Consider the following 23,365-nt stretch of genomic DNA (forward strand, 5'->3'; position numbering starts at 1 on the left):
TTACATTAAGTTCATCTGTGAATCCTGGTTAAAAATATGCATTTTTAAAAATAACCCTTCATATTCTGTACAGTCAAAACAAGAAAGAAAGGAAAGATGAAGGAAAAAACTCATTAACTAATTCTTGGGGAATAAGGGTAAAGATTATGCATTTCTCTTTCCTGGAAACTGATTAATAAGGAAACACATGTGGGCAGTTAAGGTTTAAATTGGGTGTCCTGCTTATCTCAGAAATTGACTATTAAAGACTGTTATATGCCATTAATTTTATCTACCTGCTCTTAAGATAACCTGTCTCTTATCTCTACTTCACAAAAGTGAAAGCTGGCCCTGGGCAGCCACACCCACAGCTACACAGCTGTCAACTGTGAGACTGAACAATGGATTTGGATTCCACTGCTTCTAGCTACCAGGCTGGCGTCCTATGGAAGAGGTCTTGCCACTGTGTAAAATTATCAAAATGCTGTTTCTGGGTTTATTTAAAAGAACCCATGGGTTTTTTTCCTCCTCAATAGAACTCACCTCGAAAAACAGTAATGCATAATTACTACCAGTGACATAGATACTAAGTGTGGATATTAAAATATATATGTTCCAGTTCTTTATATGGTTTAATACTTTAAAGCATCTTCATTCTGAAATAAAAGCTGGGGGTGGGAGTCAGACTTTGATATTCACAGAGACCTTTCAATGTGCCCACTAATACCCAAAGTGAAGAAAGATATGTTGTTCTTCTCAACCATAGGAACAAATTTTGTCAGCTATGGTGTTGAAAATATGAAATGTTAATTTCCTGTGGGTCTGCATAAATCTCTCAAATGCCAGGAAGAAACCCAGACTGGGACTGTCTCCAGAGCAACGACTATTTTTAACTTTTTGAGCATACAAGGTAATTTTAGTTTTGCTTATATACTTTTTGATGGTCAGAGAGAGATACAATACATCATTTCATGAAACCTTGCTCATTTCCCCTGCTATCCAAAGTGTGCCCTCCTAATCATCACTAATGTTCTTTCCACTTGGTTACGATGAACTTTGGGAAGAAAAGCACCCTATTACAAATGCCCTAGGTTCAGGGTCAAAGTTCTCCTGAGCTGTGACAGTACCTCTGACGTTCTTCCTAGGAAAGTCTCATGATCTGCAATCTGGGTTTTCTGCACCAAGAATCTGCTGTCAGGACTGAAGAGACAGGCTCGGTGGGTAAAGCACTTGCTATGCCAATATGAGGATCAAATTTAAAAAAAAAAAAAGTGGAAGGTGTTGGGCGGTGGTGGCTCACACCTTTAATCCCAAGACGCAGAAGGCAGAGACAGGCAGGTCTCTGTGAATTTGAGGCCAGAGTGTGGTCTACAGAGTGAGTTCCAAGAACAGCCAAGGCTGCACTGAGAAAACCTGTCTCAAAAACCAAAAAAAAACAAAAAAAAGTGAAGGTGAAGACTTATGCCCAAGATTGTCCTTTGATCTCCAAACCTGCATACATACATGCATCCATACTCACACATGAACACACACACACACACACACACACACTTTTTATAAAAAACAGATCTGTTACATGGTAAAAATAAAGCCCAAATTTGTTTTTTAAGTTTTCTGATCTTAGCACTGCGCTTTATAAAACCTTCAGCTAGGGTGTCAGTTACAACTATTTTGCAGCTTTCTCATTACTTTCAAATGGGTGTTTATTCATTTGTGTCAACAAGGAAACAAAGCTCATCAGGCAAATATTAAACAAGTTTCCTTTCTCATAAACCACTGCTCATGCTGCAATCCTTCAATATTCATTTCAAGCTTTCAACCTGAATAGTCCCATTCCAATCTACTGTAGTCTGGTTTAAATTCTTTTGTCTTCCACTGTTATTAAAATGAGAATCTCATTTGCTATCATCACCAGTAACAGTGGTTTCTCACAGGCAAGGCTGGCCATCGCCTGCACTGACCATTTCTGCTACCCAAGATTTGATTGTTTATACGTTAGGTAACACAGTATGAGAGGAGGAATAGCACTGGACTAAAAGTCTGAAAACTTTGGCTCAAACGCAACCTCCACCATTACTGTATGACCTTGACTGTAGTCACTAGACCTAAGCATTCATCTACAAGTAAAGAAATATAAAAGACTTAACTCAATAGTCTGAAGGTTAAATGAAAGACTAATTTAATGCAATGATACATTTCCAGAATTGTTAGACAGAATTCCTAATAAACAAGATCAAAACTGTAAATTAATAATAAAAAAATACTGTAAACAGGGATGGATATTAACTCTTTCTCTCTTTCTTTCTTTCCTTCATTTTTTTTGAGTCAGGGTTTCTTAGTGTAGCCTGTCTGCCCTGGAACTCCTGTACCCTGACCACAGACAGATCTGTCGGCCTCTACCACCCAGTGCTGGAATTAAAGGAGTGTACCACCATGCACAGCTTATATTAATATTTTCTTAACACACCAGTGTCATTTGTGAAACACAAGAAACACGTAAAGCCATAGAAGTACCTGCCCTGTCACAGGGAAGGACTCCATTAGCAGCTTCAAATCTATAGAAAACTCAATTTTCAGTTCTTGTTTTGTACCTCCTCCGTTGCTCCAATACACTAAACACATTTTTACTACACTTATTTAGTGTGTGCATGTGTGTGGGCACACACGAGCCATGGTACACATGTAGAGGCAGTCTTCTACCATGCCGGTCCTGAGGGTACAGTTCAGGTTGTTAGCAGGCACACTCATACTAAGCCATCTCCCTTCCCACCCATTCCTTAGCACACTTCCACCAGTGCTAAAAAAGTAACTCTTAATTCTGGATGCGGCTGTGTACAAACAGCTATCTACTGTGGGCATGTCATTTAGCTTCTACAAACCACAGGTGTGTGTCTTTAAAAGGCAACAACTATCAAGAGAATGGAAGAACTAGAGACAAGCTATGCCAAGTGTCTGGTAAACAATACACACAATTTTTAGGTTGGTTGGAAGCTAAATAGCCAAGATCTAAAATCAGTATTTTACTATCTGTATATAAGTTCTAAAAGTTACTAAAAATAACATGTAGATATGGCAATAATTAGAAAAATAAAATACTATTTAAAACTTCTTGCAGACTGGGCGGCGGTGGTGCATGACTTTAATCCCAGCACTCAGAAGGCAGAGGCAGGTAGATCTCTGTGAGTTCAAGGCTGGCCTGATCTACAAGCGCTAGTTCCAGGACAGGCTCCAAAGTTTCAGAGAAACCCTGTCTCAAAAATCAAAAATAAATAAATAAATAAATAAACTTCTTGCATAAAACATCAGTAATATCCAATGACTGCCAATTTCCTTAATGTCCTAAGCAATACTACAATTCAGTAGCCAAACGAACAAACTCTGTAGCAAAAAATTATGAAAATGTAATTCATAAAAACAAACAAATGAAATGTTTCACTTGAAATGTAAATCAAAACAACTGTGTAAGATATTTGCCCTTAGAGAAGACAAAAGCTACCTGCTGATAAAAACCTAGTGCACTAGGCTGGGGACATAGCACAGCTGGCAGAGGGCTTGCCTGGTGGACACAAGGTCGTGTTCCCCAGCACCATACCAAACAAGATGCGGAGGCACACACCTGTAATCCTAGCACCTGAAAAGCAGAATTCTGCACGTTTAAGTCCTGTGTGATCCACACAGTGAGTTCCAGCCCAGCCCGGACTACACAGCAAGACCTTGTCACAAATGAATAAATGAATAAATAAATTAACAAACTGATTAAGTCTAAAACACTTACTTTTCAGGATGTAATGACAAGACAAATTCTGTACATGCTCATTTCAGATGAAAACTTTGTGTTGGTTGAACTCACCAATATAGTGAGGGCATGATGGCATGTATATCCACTTTAATCTACATGCAAAACTATGCACGCATTGAAGAGGCATCAAGATGGCTCAATGGGCAAAGGCTCTTGTTGCCAAGTTTGATGGCCCCTGGAACTCACACAGTGGAAGGTAAGAGCCAACTCCTACAAGCTGTCCTAATTTCTATTCATTTTCTGTAGTGTGAGTATCCCCATTGACAATAAATAAATGTTAAAAAAATATTTTAATGCACTAAAACTTTTTAGAAGTTTACAAACAAAAAGCCTCTTTGGATCTAGGAAAGTTAGTTAGAAAATGACTTACTATAGTCTCTATAAGATTGCTTTTTCTTTGTTTTGTTTTGTGCATGGGGTGGGGTACTGGGAATAAACACAGGACCTTGTGGGTGTTAGGCAAGCACTTTACAAACTAATCTGTTTCTCTGGGAGAATTTGGTTCTTAAACCAGATGCATATATTACTGAACAGGCACTTGGGAATCTCTGCACTTGGATTGGGCCCACAAGTTCTGTGTATTCCCAGGAAGAACAAACTCTCACAGGAGCCCAGATGAGAACAATAATCCAGAAAGGTAAGGCTACACCTAAGCACTGTCCTGTAAGATTCAGAGTAATGACAACCAATAACCAATGGACCACCGAATGAACAAGAACCGAGACTAGGACAGGGAGAACCACATCTTGACCAGCACTGTTTAATTTTAATTCTAAGTATCTCTTTCCCATGACCCAATGTTTTCTCTGCTTAAAGTAAACTTCATAATGGAACCTAGAAAAGGAACTTGATGGTCCCTGAACCCCTGTTTCTAATGTGTGTCTCACCAGTGTCTCTTTAACTGGAGTACTAAGTGGGTGGAGCCCAGCCTTTTGTGGCTGTTTGAGCTGGGTTTTTTGACCTAAAAAATATTGGTAACCTTACTCATGTTTATTGTTATATGAAAGTCTTATTCAGTGACCTTTTAAAAAGTCCATATATTTATATTCCCCAGCTTTTCAAAGATGAGTTTATGTATTCTTTCTTATGTATGTATATTTGCACCTAATGTGGCTGCAAGGAATCGAACTGGGTACCCTGCAGTCAGTGCTCTCAACCAGAGCCATCTCTCCAGTCCCATCTTATTGCCCTTTTAACTGTCAGTTCAGATCCCAGCACCCACATTGAGGTGGCTCACAAGAGCCTGTAATGTCAGCTCTAAGAGATTATATACTCTTCCGGTTTCCTCAGTCACTACCACACACCCATGTACATATACTCACACAGACACAAACATAAACAGTAAAAATAAATAATTAAAAAATTTTAAAATAGGGGCTGGAGAGATGGATCAACTAAGAACTCTGGATGCTCTTCCAGATCCAGGCTGGATTCCCAGCATCCACATCACAGCTCACAAACCTCTGTGACTCCAGTCCCAGGGAATCCAATGCCTCTGAAGGCACCAAACACACATGTGGTATAAAGACAGGCAAAACACTCATACGTAAAACAATGAATAAAAATTTTTGAAAATAGGGCTTGAGAGATGGCTCAGAGGTTAAGAGCACTGGCTGCTCTTCCAGAGGTCCTGAGTTCAATTCCCAGCAACCACATGATGGCTCACAACCATCTGATCTGGTGCTCTCTTCTGGCCTGCAGGGATACATGCAGGCAGAACACTGAATACACAATAAAATAAATAAATAATAAATCTTTTTAAAACTTTTTTGAAAATAAAAAGTATTATAAGCATTCAATTAATAAAACTGTTAGAATTTTATAAATATGGTTATCATTGGTAATACTCTTGGAATACTCATTCCCTTTAAAATATTAATAAATTTTTTAAACTATTTTAAACATTTTTAAAATAGACATTAAACAATGTTAGAATCACACAGGACATACTGTAATTACATCAAGTACATATCTTGAAGTAGTTTCCTAAGATTTCTGTAGATACCTTTTTTTACTGCTTTTGTCAAAACAAGCCCCACCTTCACATTGCCCCAGTGTTACTCTATGTATAATTCCAATTACCTTTTCAAAGCTGAAAAAGTTAGTAGTGTTTCTAAGTGTGCCGCAGACTGCAGATCCCTCTTCCTTACGGAGTGCTGCTGGATATTAGACAAAGAGAGGATATCGTAGTCTGAGAGCAAAGAATCAAGCTTCTCTGAAATAAAGGTAAAAAAGTATTAGCAGGCTAGATAGACAGCTCAGTCAGTTAAGAACATTTCCCACTCAGTCACGAGGACCTGAATTTTGATCCCAGTACACACATCAGACAGTTCAGAAACACCTATGGCTCCAGCTCCACGGGATCTAAAGCCGTCTTCTAGTCTCTGTGGGCACCCACACATACAATCACACAGACACACTTTAAAATATAGTATCTTTTTTTTTTTTTTAAAGATTATAGAGGTTGAAGCTGTGGCCCAGCAGTGAAGAGCACTTGCTGCTCTTCCAGAGGACCTGGGTTCAGATCCCAATACTCACATGGCAACTCACAATTATCTGTAATTGCAATTCCAAGGAGGGGAATCCAAGACCCTCTTCTGACCTCCATGGGTACCAGGTATACATATGGCATATACACATATATACATACAGGTAAAACATTAATAGAATAAAGTAAACAAATCGTTAACAGACTGATAAAGGTTGCCAGAGACTGAAGAGAGGGATCAGCAGTTAGGAGCACCTTTTCTTGCAGAGGAAGGGGACCCAGGTTCAGTTCCTAGCACCCATATGTCAGCTCCACAACCATCCATAAATCAAGGTCCAAGGAATCTGACACCCTCTTCCCTCTTCTGACCTCCACTGGCACAAACCACATACAAGTGGTACACATATATACATACAAAACATTCATAGACATAAAAATTAAGTCAATAATTTTAAAGGGTTTTAGCACTTAAACCTACTAGTCAATTATGCCAGACAATAAACTGAAGTGCTCGGATGTGTAGCACAACAAATCACGTCCTTACAAAAAGAATGAACCTGAACTTAATTAAGATCTAAGTTCAAATTCTTAGGATATAAAAGGTTCAGATGCTGCCAAGTTAAATAACTAGTGAAGGAAGCCATGGGCCACACCTAGAAAGTTAGATTCCTGCAGAACAAATGACCCAGTTTCTCCTGGAAGCAGGGAGGGGCAAGGAGGTAATAGACTTAAGAACACAGAGACAACTACACCACAGGAATCACTCTCAAGCGCGGCAAACAAGCTAGCTGTGGGAAGACATTTAAGCGACCAGGAACTGGACGCAGATCGAGGTTAGACACAGATAATTTGGTTTCTCTGAAGAGTACTATGAGACTTCAAGATAAAAGGCATTTCTAGCGTGCATGTTTAAAATGTTCAGGATAAAAGAAGCTGATCCAACCATTTCCCTGTCAAACTGAGCTAACCCAATCCCTCATCATTTATCAGTCTTCTTAGTACCTGTTCATGGATATGTATTAACAGCCTAAGAAACCAAAACCAGGAATGCACACAAGTCCCCAAACCCAACTTTCAGACAAGTCTGGGCTTGTCAGCAAGACTCAGTCTCAAACCCGAGAGCTGGCAATAGCATCACTACCATGGCCACCCCCAACAGAAACACCAGCATCTACCAACTCAGGTACAGGGAGAGGGCACTAATGCCCAGAAGGAAATCAACACCTATTGCTTTACCAGATCAAGTCATCAGCCAAGAAAACAAAGACACAGTGCCTGCAGGCAGTTCAGGAAAAGTACGACGAGATTCAAAACCTGCACTGCTAGAATAAAGTATATGCCACTGCTCTCCATGTTCTCAACCAAGACTCTGCTGCCGCTTCCAAAAGAAGAGCTTTAAAATACGGTTTAAAAACAGTAGTTTTTAGAGAACAATATGGAGCCTTTAGTCTCTTTTAAAACTGTCTAAAGGGGCTGGAGAGATGGCTCAATGCTTAAGGGTGTTTACTGCTTTTGTGGAGGACCCAAGTTCTGTTCCTGTATGTTCCACATGGTGACTGACACCTAGTTCCTCTAGTTCCTGTCACTCTAGTTCCTGGGGGTCTGACACTCTCTCCGGGCCTCCTCAGACATCAGGCACACACAAACACTCATATACATAAAATAAAAATAAATATTAGCTGCCTAAAATACATGAGCTGATATTTTCCTTTTCTTTCAATAATCATGGCCATTCAAATCATTTAAATAGACCTAGAATTCCTCAATACAGGGCAGCCGCACTCTGGGCTAATGTTTATTGTTACACAGTAAAAACTTAGATGTTTTTAAAAGAAATGTCAAAAGCATCCAATTATTTCATGTCAACCAAAAATTAAGAGTAATTTTATTTGGGGACAGGAGTGTACTATGCTCCAGAAACTCAAGCATTCCAAGTGCTGGGATTATGGGTATTTTGTTTGTTTGTTTTGGGTTTCTGAGACAGGGCCTCACTGTAGCGCAAACTGACCTCCAATTTACAGCAACCTTCCTGCCTCAATCTTCCAAGTGCTGGAATTAAAAACACAAGCCATCACACTCATATTTTAAGAGTGACAGAGTTGGGAGTACGGGTGTGACTGAGACAGAATCTCCTGCAGTCCACGGTGGCCCTGAACAAGCTATATAACCTAGCATAACCCTGAACTCCTGATCCTATCTCACCTTCCTGGTGCTGGGATTACAGGCCTGCCTGTGCTTTCACATCCAGCCTTAAAAATAATGTAGGCCGGGCAGTGGTGGCGCACGTCTTTAATCCCAGCACTGGGGAGGCAGAGGCAGGCAGATCTCTGTGAGTTCGGGGCCAGCCTGGTCTACAGAGCTAGTTCCAGGACAAGCTCCAAAGCTACAGAGAAACCCTGTCTCAAAAAACAAAAACAAAACCAACAACAGAAAATTATGTTTAGGCCTGAAGAAACAGGTCAGAAGTTAGGAGTAACTGCTGTTCTTGCAGAGACTGGGTTTAGTTCCTAGCATCCGAGTGGTGGCTCACAACTCTAGTTCCATAGGACCTGGCACCCTCTTCTGACCTCCAAGAACAACAGACACAAGTGGGGCACCACAAACATGCAGGCACAAGAGTCAGACACAAAATTAAAATAAGTAAATTTTAAGAAAATGAATAAACCCAAGAGCATAGTATTCCCAATCAGTGTGTTCCTCAGCTCATTCACCAGCTGCTGTGAGCCAAGCATTAAATAGTCCAAGGGCTGAAACACAGCAGCAAAAGAACAAAGTCCTTGCGCTACAGAATACTCATCGTAGTATGAAGCACAGAATGCACAAGAAGATCTCAGCCAGGCAAGCCTGGGGTGCACACCTATAAGCCTGGCACTCCAGAGGCTGGGACAAGAAAAGCACAGTTGAAGAAGAGTGGGGGCTACGCACAAATTCCAGGACTGAGAAATGCACTCATAGTAAGTCTCTGTCTCCAAATAAAGAAGGGAGGAAATAAAGGGATGGAATGGAGGGAGGGAAGGGAAAAAAAAGGAAGAGAGGGACTAGCAAAGGAACAGAGAAAAGGGGTGTGGACATTAAAGCAAGATAAAAGTATTAAACAGTTCCTATAGGGTGGTAGGAGAGACTATCTTCCTGCTAAATACCTAAGTAAACCTGAGAAACTAAGAGTGCAGGCATGCAGAATCTGGAAACAACCTAAATGCCCCTCGACCGAAGAATGGATAAGGAAAATGTATACATTTACACAATTGAGGACTACACAGCAGAAAAAAATGACGACAGCTTGAATTTTGCAGGAAAATGGATGGAGCTATAAAACATTATTTTGAATGAGGTAACCCAGACACAGAAAGACAATTATGAATGTACTCACTCATAGGTGGGTATTTTTAGACATAAAAAAAGAAATCCAGTCTACAAACCACAATCCTAGAGAACTTAGACAACAATGCGGACACTAAGAGAGACTTACATAGATCTAATCTACATGGGAAGTAGAAAGTAGAAAAAGACTATATCTCCTGAGTAAATTGGGAGCATGGGGACCTTGGGGGAAGACTGAAGGGGGAAGAGGAGAGGCAGGGAGGGGAGAGAAAAATGTAGAGCTCAATAAATATCAATAAAAAATGTATTTAAAAAAAAGTGCAGGCTGCTACCAGATCAAAGTGAATCAACATTCGTTCAAGGCTCTGATTCAAATCCACAGTCACTAGATATTACCCTATTTCTTGTGTTAACAGAATTTCCTTTTAAAGTCAATCCAAAAGAAAGCTGTTTCAGATATTATCAGCTCTCCCACCACAAGATGGCTGCTGATGATTTGACTCTGCAGTCACAAAGCTTAGGGGCACCAACAGAAAACCTTCCAGAAGCTTGCCCTTTAGCCAACTGACTTGTTCAACAATGTCCAAGCTTTTTCTCCTGGGGGCTGTGCTGAGTGAGTCACTACACTATCTCCACAGAACACTTCGAATGAGGACAAAGACTAAATAACACATCGACCACCCCAAACTCGGATGCCACTGCTGTGTCAGAGAACCAAAGGAAGGAAGAAAAATACAACCAACCCGAATGTAACACAGCACTGGGTTTTTGAATTTCATCCAGGCTGAGAAACTCCAGCTTTTCTGAAATGATGCTTTTAAAAGCCTGTGAAGATAGCCAGTCTCCTGGGACTGTCTACCTAGTCGGTCTTTGTCTTTCAGCATTTCAAGCAAACATGGCCTTTCTTCCCTCTGGACTCTACAACTCTCAGTATCTTTCTTCTGACACTTTTTGTTTTATGACACGTTTTATCTCACAGATTAAGAAATGGCCAGGAAGGAGCCACATTTTATTCACCACAACGTCTTTTTATTGTGGTACTGCTCACAGGTCCCAGGCTAGCCTTGAACTCCTTCCTGATACTGCATCCACCTTCCTAGTGAAGACCACCATATGCGGCTCTCATCATAGGATTTTATCGTTAAAATAGTCAGCATAGAAGCTTGGCTCATCAGGCTCACGTTCACAAATTACATGAATTCTTGATGCTGAGGCGCCAACACAATCTTTTTGTCTTCAATTGTCTTGATACAGGCTGGTACATGAACTCAGTTTCATTAAGATCATAATCATACCTACTGACTTAGAAATCTAACCTCAATATTGTACTTTCATTGTCAATAACATGGACCAGGGCTCCTCAGGGTGTGGTTCCCCCAAACCAGCTGCATTAGTAGCTGGGAGCTTGTTAGAAATGCAAACACTCAGAAACCCTCAGTGTGCAGTTCAACAATTTATGTCGCCTTCCAGGTAATTCTCATGTGAATTCAGGTTTGAAAACCACTAAGCAAGTTTGGCAGCATGATGGCTCCTACTGGCAATCTTAGCTACTGAAAGCTGAAGCAAGAGGATGGCAAGAGTTCGAAGTCACCCTAGGCAATACAGAGAGACACCAACCCCTAAAGGCCTCCCTGTCCTATGCCATTAAGTGGAAAAAAAAGGAAGAGGAGAGAGAAAACCACTTAAGCTAAAGTAGTAAACAACTAAAAATAATGCTTCCAGCTGGAGACCAAGCAGCTAATACATAAGCAAGCCTGTGGGGACAAGCGTGCTTCTTGTACGCTTCCTTAAATTTACAGCAAGGCACAGTAGGCACCAGGCTCCTTTTTACAGGTAATACATGTTTAAGATCCAGGTCATCCAGTTCACTCTTTATTCAGCCTTGCACTGCTTTTAAAAACAAGAACCAGAAACAGGATAAGCTAAACTGTAAAACAGAGAGAAGCTGTGGAATGTCCGAAGGACAGGGGGAAACCATCCACTATTTAAAAGTCTGCTCATAGCAGAATATCTACAAAATTGAGCAAAAGGAGGGTTTTAAAAGCTATTCATATCCCAAATATCTTAACTATGTATAAAAATGGAGCAGGAAGAAAAATAAGGGCAAAATAGAAACACTGTGAGTTATTTTGCACATACTGTCTATAATAAGCGCCTTTTAAATGTAGCTTGCTAACACACTTTAAAATAGTTAGCTACTGTGTTTCCATTGCAATTATTTTCTTTTAATAACTGGATATTACAAATTAGATGTCCTGGAGCCATTACAAACAACTCAATAAAAAACAGCTCTCTCTTGGAAGGCAAACTGGAACCAACTACTGCTCCTGATATTGTCTCTTTGAAAGTGCCCCTCGGATCCTCAGCTTCCCACTGCAGCTCACTTCCAGAACTTTAACTGTTGGTGGTCACATTCTCCTATAACCTAGCAACAAAATTTCTTTTTCATCCTACCCAAATCTCTCAGTAAAGTATAAACTGCTGCCCGGCATGGTGGTGCAGACCTTTAATCCCAGCACACAGGAGGCAGAGTGTGAGGCCAACCTGGTTGAGATAGCGAGTTCCAGGCCAGCCAGTGATACATAGTGAGACTCTGACACAGAAACACACACACACAAAGTATAACTCACCGGACTTTACTACAGTATCATTTACTGCAGTTTGTACTCAACCGGAGACCTGAAGAGCCTTGTTTGCTCAGCACCTGGTCACAGACTCTATAAATTCCAAAGCAATTGCCCATTCCATTCTGTGATTACAGCCACCATGTGAAACAGCTGAGCCTTTTATTTCAGCTAGCTAGAAACACGCTTAGAAAACGAGACCGTTTAAAAAAGTTCAGCTGGAGAATATTCTCTAACGACCCACTGCCCTGCTCTTCTCGGCTGTGGTTTAGTTCCCCCACCTGGCATTTTCTAGTGGTATTTAGTTGGGGACCCTACCGGCCTTATGCTTTTATATTTTCTCTATTCTCCCACCTTTGCCTCAACTTTCCCGAACACACTTTTTTGCTCTTTTCAAACCAGGACTCATTTATTCAACTAATACTCATTAAGAACCTCCTGGCATTAGCAATGTGACAGAAATAAAAAGAAATACATTTTTAGTACACTGGGGACGAACAATCACAAAATTATCATAAAATGTTCACCTGCCAAAAGAAAAAGTGTGACAAGCAATATGGAAGAACATAGCAGGATTAGCATCCCTGCCTGGCAAGTCAAAGTGCTTTCCCTGGAAGTAGTATCTGTTGTAAAAGGACGAGGTCAGGACTTGAGGGATGGCTCAGTGGTTAAGAGCCCTGGCTGCTCTTCCAGAGTATGTAGGTCTGATTCCTAGCACCCACTTACAACTATCTGTAACTCCAGTTCTATGCGTGTTTTGCCTGCAGGTATGTCTGTGCAAAACACACAGAAGTGGAAAGGTAACTCAGTTGAACTGTAGTGTAGAACATCACAGCAAAAATATGGCATGAGGCCATCTGTGGTGGCACACGCCTTTAAACCCAGCCCTAAACCAGAGGTAGGCAGATCTCTGTGAGTTCAAGACCAGCTTGGCCTACACAGTGAGTTACAAACTGGGAGGACTACTAAGTGAGACCCTCTCTAAAAAGAAATAAAGATTATGATTTGTGAGACTGTAGTGGCAGAAAGAGAACATTTAATGAACATGGAGTGAAATATTAAGGAGTTTGGACTCTTTGAGTAAAGGCACTGTTAAGTAGAAATCTCCATGAACTTCAGTATAGAACAAACAAGATTGGAATTTGGGAAATCAGTAAGCTGCTGAATGAACATTAAGTATCACTAAAAGGCTCCTGGGATTCTAGCTCGGCTACCTAGGTAGACACATGTATATATTCATATATATGTGTATGTATGTACATTTCTAAGTACATACACACGCATACACATTCACCCTGGCACTTGCCAGTGTGGGCTACAAAGTGAGACTTTTTGTCCAAACAACAATAAAAATGGAAAAAAACAAAGCCTGGACTGCACCACTGTTTGCTGGGCCTTGCTGCAGACCCAAGGTCAGTCCTCCCAGAATACACAGTAGAGAGATGCAGTCTGGCCAGTATGTTCAAGAAGCCCTGGGAACGGATGTAACCTTCTTGGGCCAAAGGGATGAAACACAAAAGCAATGCTCTCTACTAGGCCAGGGAACCAGAACCTTGGAACCAAAACTGTGACTTTTGGGGAATGTCAGCTATTTCAACTAATTCTCTATGGTCACTGCTTACCAAGGCTGAGCCTAACCTAAGTCAAGACTCTAGCAAGTCCTGTAACCAGCAGCTGCTCTGCCCTAAAGGATCTGCAGAGTCCAGGTGAACCCCTGAAGAAAGCCTGGGCTGTGAGAATCTGTGGTACAGCGGTGCAAACTAAAGCAAACAAGGGGCAGCCCCTCCCTCTTCCAATCAAAACCAAAGACAAAAAATAGATAACGTAATTCTGGACCTTCTACACTACTGTGCTTTTGAAGATGGGGTGTAAACGTCAGCTGGATATGAGTGGGGCTTTAGAGAACAAGACAAAGTCTGAGACACAGACTTAGAAGTTAGGGGAACACAAAGAGCAAGTGAAACCAGAGTAGTAGCCCAACTCTTTGGAGGCCACAACTCCTGTTGGGTGAGGCACAAAGAGGAAGCTGGGGAGGGACGAGTCTGCTGATTTGGAGCAAAGCAGCACTAGAAACCTTTCTTTCACTTCCCTACCATGGTGAAGACTCTCTTGTCGTTCCTTCCCTCCCAAGCCAGTCCACAGGCTCTTCAAATTATCCTTCCACTTCTACACCGCTGCTTCTTCCACAACACGCACAGCGAAGGATCCAAAAATCAATCACACTCAGATGTGGAAGGCTTTCACACTTACACTTAACGTGTAAAAGCCTATGAAAGCTAAAAGGACTTCTCCAATTCCCCCACTGGGGCTCTTTGCTTAGTTCTTCATGGTCACCTCTTTAACTACCCCTGCATAGCAGCGTAATCTCTGTGTTAAGGATTTGGATCTCGTAGGACTGCGGCTTTTCGACAGCAACTTTAGCATGAAGAGCCGCGCGACGAAACCCTGAGTGCAGCTGTGCCGCGGATAACAAGCTGTGAGACGGGCTCGAACTCAGAGCCTTGAGCAGAAATGCTAGGCAAGCACTGCCCTACTGGGCGACATCACCACCCTACACTGTTTATTAACTGAGTAGGAAAAAATAGGTCTCAGAAGAATGCAGTGACTTGTCATGAGCATGAAGTGATGAACAGAAAGAAGCCTTGTAGACATCTGAAGAAGGGCATTTCTGTTTGTTTGGCAGTTCATGATATTATTTGCTGTTTAACCTAACCCAACTATTATTTAGACATGGATGTTCAAAACCAACAAATAGTTTCATAGTTTAAGGACATGGGTTTTTTTTTAATTAATCCATTTGGTTCTATGTTTAGACCATAAATGTACTTAAATATTGATTAGGTATCAATTTTCTGAAGAGCTAAAAGTACATACATAACAGAAACTTGGATTTTAAGGTATTCTGTAGGTCACAAAAAGTGATTTCAGGAACTGTTATGAATTGCATAATTTAGGAAAGTTATGAGTCACATGGGCTTGGTCATGATATCATAGTGAAGTTGCAGCTGGGGTGGATAAGTCTCACTTTGATTTCAAAACTGTTTCTTCTTTGTATTACTTTGAATAATAAAAGAGGATGGAGTGGGTGGAAGAAGTAGGTCACAGATTTTTTGTGTCTGAAACATTTTGAAATTTACCTTGAGTTTATCAGCACATCACACACACACACACACACACTTTGCACCAGCACGTCTTAACGCACTCCATGTGGCTTTAAATGTGCTGCTTAGGTCCCTGAATGAGTCTCCTTACACCAAGTCATCAACTTTCAAAGGTGGATATCACTTACTTTGCATCTCAATACCAGGCGTAATTCCTAGCAGCCCCAATATGAGTTCTTCAAATTTTAGATCAAGAGATTATACCTATGGGTTTTGGTTTTTGTTGTTTTGTTTTTCTGACATAGATGTGCTATACTTTGCTATTAGAATTTGAAAGGAAGGAAGGAAGGAAGGAAGGAACGAACCCAAGCATTCTGAAGGCAGAGGCAGACTTGTGTTCAGAGCCAGCCTGGTCTGCATAGCAAGTTCCAGGGCAGCCAGGGCTATCTAGTGAGACTCCATCATAAAAATAAACAAGAATTTAAAAGTCCTATGATCTGCAAGTGTTGCTGAGAATAGATCTTGGAACAATGTAGTTTTTCCTCTACACTGTGACTCCCTAGGATTGATTCATGCTTTTCTTTGCACCTGCGAACAGGAGACTGGTAACAAACGGTGTAAGAATGGTGAAAAATCATCTCACTGTCTCAAATACAAGTTTATTCTTAATAGCGTCCTTAAAATGAGCGTGTCCTTTCATACTCTGCTATCCATTCTGAAAAGTTTTCCTTCCGCTTTTATTAACTTAGATTTCAGTACTTTCTAGCTAGCTCCTTTGACTTTCTTTCATCTTATCACTTGTAATTCATTTTAAAATAGTAACACACGCCAGAAAGTTATTTGGATTAAAAAAAATAAATACATTCAAGGTCTGCGCCAGCCAATTACAATCTCTGTTCAGGGAATAAGACACAAACACAAGGGAAAAAACTGACAAGGATGGGAGTGGTGGTGCAAGGTCTTTAACCCAGCACTCGAGAGGCAGAAGCAACCAGTCTCTGAGTTCGAGGCCAGCCTGGTCTACACAGCAAGTTCCAGACCAACCTGGGCTACACAGGGAGACCCTGACTCAAAACATAAAGAAGTCCACAAGGTTTCAATCTGCATAATAAAATACTATAACGACAAGACCTTAATTTCACACAACGGGGAATGCACTCTTTCACACTTTGTTACCGTTGACTGAACTGTTGCATAGGGCAACGTTTTGAAAGCTAGAGTCCTAAAGTACTGGTAAGTTCCCTATCACCAAACTTGACACCTCTAACGCACGTCCATCCTCTCAATCCGACCTCTATAGAAAATCTAAGTAGGAAACTTCTGGTTTCGAGGCTCAAAACGATTTAAACAGGTCAGTCCTGGGAATCTGCTCAAAGCTGCAAGGAAAGCACGCATGGTGGCCAATCCAGAGTTGGATTGGGAAGTTTTACCCTCGCTCTCTCCACCAAGCACCTCTCCGACAAGCAAGTGGTCAAGGGGGGGATCTGAAATTCGAACTCCGAGACTCCAGACCCAGTTTGAAAAGGCAAATGAAACTACTTCAGTCGCCGCCTTCCAACCAGATTACTACTTAAGTGCCTCCTCCAGAAGAAATTCTAGTTAGCCTCTGAGAGCCAGCAAGTCGGTGTGGGGCTCTGGTTTCGTCCTTTTTTCCAGGGTCTTGCTCTTGGCAGACACACCTAACCCCTCAGAATCACTTATTAGCAAGCAAAAGACCTCGACCTCTCACCCTCCACGCGCGAACCAGCCCCATGCCTGCACCTCTCCTCTAAACACATTCCAGAAATACAAAACGAGGAGACCTGACCCCTCTCCGGCCCTCGGTCCCTGAGACCCTGTCCAGGACGTCCTTCCTCGCTCAGAGGCAAGCCAGTGTCTTTCCTCTCGCTGACCGCCGAGAGCCACACCCCCTTCCCACACTGGGACCTTGGGGACGCGCCACTAGCGCCCCATACCCTGTCCCCAGCGTCCCCGTCCCTCCGAGCCCTCTGGGGCCAGCCTTCAAGTTTGCTCCCCCGACTCTTACCAAGTCGCGGGTGGGAGCCAGAGCCCGGGTCCGCAGGAGGTCGGGGCGCCAGGACGAGAGGCACCAAAGTGGTCAGGAAGAGGAGACGCTGCCTCATGTTCCCGTCCGCCACCTCTCTGGGTAACCTGCTCCTGAAGAGTGTTCGGGGAAACTGCTCACATTGGGAGGAGGAGGTGATCCTCCCAGCACTGCCCCGCAAACTTTTCCCTCCCGCGCCGCCTACAGGGAAGAACTAGAGCGAAGCTCCAGGCCCCGGAAGTGCAGGCGGCGCTCGCTGAGAGCAGCTCCAGCCCGCTTCCGGCCGCAGCCGCAGACCCCCGGGCTACCCACAGCCGGAAGAGGGGTACCGCAGAGCATTCTGGGAGGCGTGGCTCGCCCCGCCCCGGCGCGGGCTAGCCGCCATCTTGTCGGCTCTGTGCCTTCCTGGCCCCTCTGGGGACTGACTGGCGCCATCGTGCCCCTCGGCTCCCGCAGTCCTGACTCGACCCAGCCCGGTCTCGTCTCTGTCCCCGGGTGACCGCGGGGAAGGAAGGTGGGAGCCGATGGGCAGGCCGTCAGGCGCGTGCGGCCGCCTTCGTTCTGATTAGAATGTCGCAGGCGCTGGAGACAGGATGGAGGCGTGCAGCCCGCCACAGGGCCCTGGCGGGTCGGCTGTGCCGTTCAGCGACTTGCTGCCGGAGCGCAGGCCTCAATTGTCACGTTTTCTCTCCCCTAACTCATGTGGCTTCCCTGCTCGATCCATCGAGTTTGGAGTAGTTGTGTTTTTGCAACTTTTTTTTCTTTAAGCACTGTGCCGTGTGCTGTTTGTAATACTGAGTATTATTAGCGTCCTGGTAAGATTTCAAGTTGTCCTTCAGAAAAAGATGAACTGTGATAAATGTGTTCGTTGTGGAATGTCCCAGTTAAAGTCTTGCGTAATTTTCAAGAATTACTGAGTTTGTACGATTTTTGGCATGTTAGCTAACTCTAACCCCTACATCCTAGATATGAAAGGCTTTCACCTAGACATACATATTCATGGCATACTTCAAATCAAAAGCAAAAAGCAAAAGTTCACCCCATAGATTAGATGTGTATAGTTTTTTTTTTTTTAATAGAAGTCTTAGAGTACTCCTTTTGAGTATTCAGGCTCCATATCCTCAAGTTTGTACTTTAGTACACTGGATTATATTTTTGTGTCCCCTGTAATGGTGAATCAATCCCACACCAGTTATGTTTTAAAGGGGTATTTATTTTGGGGGGTAAAACTTACATACACCATAAACCGTCAGAAAGGAAGCCTAGTCGCTGGAGCAGGAGCTGGGAACAGGAGCCACCGGAACCAAGAGAACCGAGCTGAGGCTTGCTGCTCTTATTTTAAAGAGAAATATACCACGCCCCAGTGGGCTGGTATTTCAGCGGCTATTGGCTGACAGAGCGGACGCTGCTCCTGCAGCACTGTGGGCTCATGCTTCAGTGACTATTGGCTGAAACAGCAGAAAGTACTCCCGCAGCACCTCCCCCTTTTGTTTAAGTAAGAGAGTTCTAAGCTACTACGAAATTATATACAGTAAGTACAAACCTACAAAATTATATACAATAAGTACAAATACCCTATTCTAACTAGCTAAAGTCTTGTATAATAAATAACTTGGCCAAGTCATGAAAGAAAAGTAGCTACATTTATCTAGTCTTCAACCCCATAGAAGATCCAAGAAGGGAAATAATGTTACCTGAGTAATTAGGAAGTGCAATCAAAGAACTTCCAAATCATGCAACAAATCACAGAGACAACTGGCTACCTGGGCAATCACCAAAGACCTGTTTGCAGCGTTGACGCAACCAACTTTGACTAAGGCCTAGAATAACTGACAGATTATTTTTAACAGGCAAGAGATTTTTCAAAATCATCTTACCCTGTCTTGGCAAGATTTAACAGTTCTGTTTATCCATTTCCAGATTTTATCCATTTCCGGATTTTAACAGGCAAGAGATTTTTCAAAACCATCTTACCCTGTCTTGGCAAGATTTGACAGTTCTGTTTATCCATTTCCGGATACCGTGTATTTGTCAGTAGTTGAGGTATGGGCAGTTCCTTACCCAGAGGCCAGTTTTGTCAAGAAGACAAGCTCTAAGTGGAGTGTCTTTGGTGCTCAACAACCTCTCGGGAATAGGTCAGTGTTGCCAGGAGTGATTGTGTCTCACTACACAGAACTCTTAAGATTAAATTAAATGCCATTTTCTACAGCTCTTCGAAGAGGTTGAAGACTATTTATATATAATCTCTATGTATCTAAAGAACCTGATTAGTCTAACCATAAATATGACAGACATAGATGACTATTGATCTACAATTCTTAACATGTATCTAACTTAAAGACTAAGAGAATAAACAACTGTGCAATAAATGAGGACAATGACCTGCAAATGTAAACAATAAATATCAATACATAAACAATATATGAGTATCTTAATCAGAGGTAGAAATGTACACTGCAATATGGTATGGTATACATACATCAATACTATATATATATCAATGCATAAAAAATGTTTTAAACAGGTAGAAGCATGCATACATACAATATTCAATATATGCCTATGTGATTATCTATAAACAATAACTCACAAATACCATTATTATCTATCCAATTATCCCTTTTTTTTTCAAAAGATCCCTGAGCTTATAAAATTCCTTTCCCAACTCTCAACCGTATACTAATTATAATCAATCCCTAAATATTGTTCCTAAATCTGAGGACAAACTTTGCTGAGAGAGGGGACATCGTCCTCTAGAATTACTTCCAGCTGTCATGGGGGTGAGGTTCTTTCTGGAGGATCCTGTGAAAGTAAAATGATGGTTAAATTTCGAGATCAATGGCTTTTAAAATTGCAAACAGTCTCTGAGTATTTTGTGGAGGTCTGGTCAGAATGTTGTACAAGATGCACACCATTTCAGCTAACCAATTTGAAATCATCTGTGCAGCTGATACCCGAAACAGGACTTGTAGTAGCACTATCCGCATCATGACATCATATCAACCAAGTGGAGTTGTTGTTATGGGGGTCCCATCTTCTTCCTGGAAACTTCAAAAGTCAGTGCACGAAAAACTCATTGTTCATTGTGAAAAACTTAAACGTTAATTATATAGACATATACAAACATATATTCAATGAAAGGTATGACAGACATATTCAATGAAAAGTATGATAGATATGAAGAAAAGCAAAGATGTTTTCTAAACTCATTTCTTTCTGTCTCATATCATGGCTCTTGACATAAGACAGAAACTCCAGAAACTCTGGGTTTTTCTCCTAACAGGCTTGGAATTAGAGAGGGACTGAGCCAAGAGTCCAACTCAAAAACCAGCTCTATAAATTCAGAAATATGGTTTAGTATATTCCAAAGCTTCATACTCACAGAACCTATTCAGTTTTCTTGATAATCCATATTGGGTAGTTATTTTTCCATCTGTCAGTATTCAAACATCCAGGGTCCCTTGAATTTTTCAAAGACGAGTGTTTTCCTGTGGAGACAAGAACAGAACCCTGCCCCCATTCTATGTTTTTCTTACCACCTGTATGGTTATCATCATCGTAGATGCTGTCATTTCTCCTTTCCAAGAGGTTTCTTCTCTTCAAATCTAACCTTTATTAATTTTGATGGTATCCACAATTTTTCTTCTCCTGTGAAAACAAGAGCAAAACCCCTTCCCCAACGTAGCACATCTCCTGGCTTCCATTGAGAGGTCAGCACATCCTTGATATAAACCAGTTGATTTAGTTCAGCAGACTTTTCCATTATCCAATGTCTTTCTGCCGCTGTTGTTCCCTTCTCATTAGCGTTAAGAAAATTCAAGGTTAATAAGGCATTATGTAATCTATTTCTGGGGCCACTTTCCACCCCTTTCTGTTTATTTAACATATCCTTTATAGTTCAATTTGATCTTTCTATGACTGCTTGACCTGTAGTATTGTATGGTATACCTGTAACATGCTTAATATTATAATAAGCAAAAAATCGTTTCATTTTCCTAGATACATAAGCTGGACCATTATCTGTTTTTATTTGTGCAGGTATACCCATAATAGCCATAACTTCTAATAAATGTGTGATTACTGAGTCAGCTTTTTCTGAGTTTAAAGCAGTTGCCCACTGAAAGCCTGAATAAGTGTCAATGGTGTGATGTACATATTTTAATTTTCCAAATTCTGCAAAGTGGAACACATCCATCTGTCAAATTTCATTCCTTTTAATACCCTTTGAATTAGTCCCTGCAGGCAATGGTGTTTGGTTATAAAAAAAGCAAGAAGGGCATTTCTTTACAATCTCCTTAGCTTGTTGCCATGTATTAGAAAACTCTTTTTTCAAGCCTTTGCTATTGACATGATGTTTTTTTTATGAAATTCAGATGCCTGCAGTACACTACCAATCAATAATTGATCAATATCTGCATTACCTTGTGCTAGAGGACCTGGCAGACCCGTATGGGATCAGATATGTGTTATATACATAAGGCAGAGCCTGTTCCTGATCATGTCTTGTACCTGGATAAACAAAGAGGTCAGTTCTATATCATCAGGTATAAATTCAGCAGTTTCAATATTCAAAATAACTCTTTCTGCATATTGTGAGTCAGTAATTATATTAAGAGGTTCTTTAAAATCCCTAAGCACCATAAGGATGGCATATAATTCTGCCTTCTGGACAGAATCATAAGGACTTTGTTCCACTTTACTTAATTCTTCTGATTTGTAACCTGCTTTCCCTGATTTATTAGCGTCAGTATAAAATGTACAGGCTCTGGTTATTGGAGCATCACGGACAATTCGAGGAAGGATCCAAGAAGTTCTCTTTATAAAGTTAAGTCTCTTGCTTTGTGGGTAATTGTTATTGATTTATCCCAAAAAATTAGCACAAGCTCTTTGCCATGGTTCATTGTCTTCCCACAACTTTTTTATCTCATCAGCAGTGAAAGGCACTGTAATTTCTGCTAATTGACGAAGTCTCGATTTTCCTTTTATAATCAATTCAGAGACTTTTTCCACATAAGTTTTTAATTTTTTACTTGGTTTGTGTGGTAAAAAGATCCATTCCAAGATAATATCATCTCTTTGTATCAAGATTCCTGTAGGAGAAATTCTGGAAGGCAATATGACGAGAATACAACTAAGCTTTGGATTTACCCTGTCCACATGAGCCTCCTCTAATATTTCCTCAACCATTGTCAGTTCTTTTTCTGCTTTGTCTGTTAATTCTCTGGGACTGTTTAAGTCTTTATCACCATCCAAGGTCTTGTTTAAATAAATTATTAGATCAGGTGTTATCCCAACAGCCAGTCGTAGGCTGGAGATGTCTCCTAATAATCTTTGAAAGTCATTAAGAGTTTGTAACCAGTCTCTCCTGATTTGTGCCTTTTGAGTCTTAATTCTTTGTAAACCTATTTTATAACCTAAATAATTAACAGAATCTCCTCTCTGAATTTTTTCAGGAGCAATTTGCAATCCCCATTTAGGTAATACTATTTTTACTTCTTCAAACAGCCTTTCTAAGGTGTCTTTGTTTTGATCAGATATCAGGATATCATCCATATAGTGGTATATTATGGACTTAGGAAATTGTTTGCGTATAATTTTCAATGGTTGGCTTACAAAATATTGGCATAGGGTGGGAGAGTTTAACATTCCCTGTGGGAGGACGGTTCACTGGTACCTCCTTGCAGGCTGAGAGTTATTATAAGTAGGCACTGTGAAGGCGCTCCCACAGCACTGTGGGCTCGTGCTTCAGCGACTATTGGCTGAAGCAGCGGAAGGTACTCCCGCAGCACCCCTGCAATGCCCTGCTCAGAAAAGGCAATGAGCTATATTTAGTGAATGCTAGTTTGGTGGTTCTCAGCCTTCCTATGTTGTGACCTTTTAATACAGTTCCTCATGTTGTGGTGACCCCCAACCAAAACATTTCGTGGCTACTTCATAACTGTAATTTTGTTACTATCATGATCAGTAACGTGAATATCTGATACGCAGAATATCTAATATGTGACCCGC

At 41.4% G+C, this 23,365-nt stretch overlaps 1 protein-coding gene across 1 annotated transcript in view; it reads right to left on the minus strand.

The window, feature by feature from the left end:
- The window catches only part of Adam17 (ADAM metallopeptidase domain 17), a 48,732-nt gene extending 31,099 nt beyond the window's left edge, over positions 1-17,633 (minus strand). Inside the window, exons 1-2 of the mRNA XM_048439780.3 lie at positions 17,339-17,633; positions 5,861-5,993 (exon numbers count right to left, since the gene is read on the minus strand). Coding sequence (XP_048295737.1) covers positions 5,861-5,993; positions 17,339-17,435 — 230 coding nt within the window. The 5' untranslated portion in view covers positions 17,436-17,633. The remainder of the gene's footprint in view (positions 1-5,860; positions 5,994-17,338) is intronic.
- Positions 17,634-23,365: the final 5,732 nt, after the last annotated feature.

This window comes from Myodes glareolus, chromosome 6 (assembly GCF_982192425.1).
Source record: "Myodes glareolus chromosome 6, mMyoGla1.1, whole genome shotgun sequence".
Lineage (NCBI taxonomy): Eukaryota > Metazoa > Chordata > Mammalia > Rodentia > Cricetidae > Myodes > Myodes glareolus.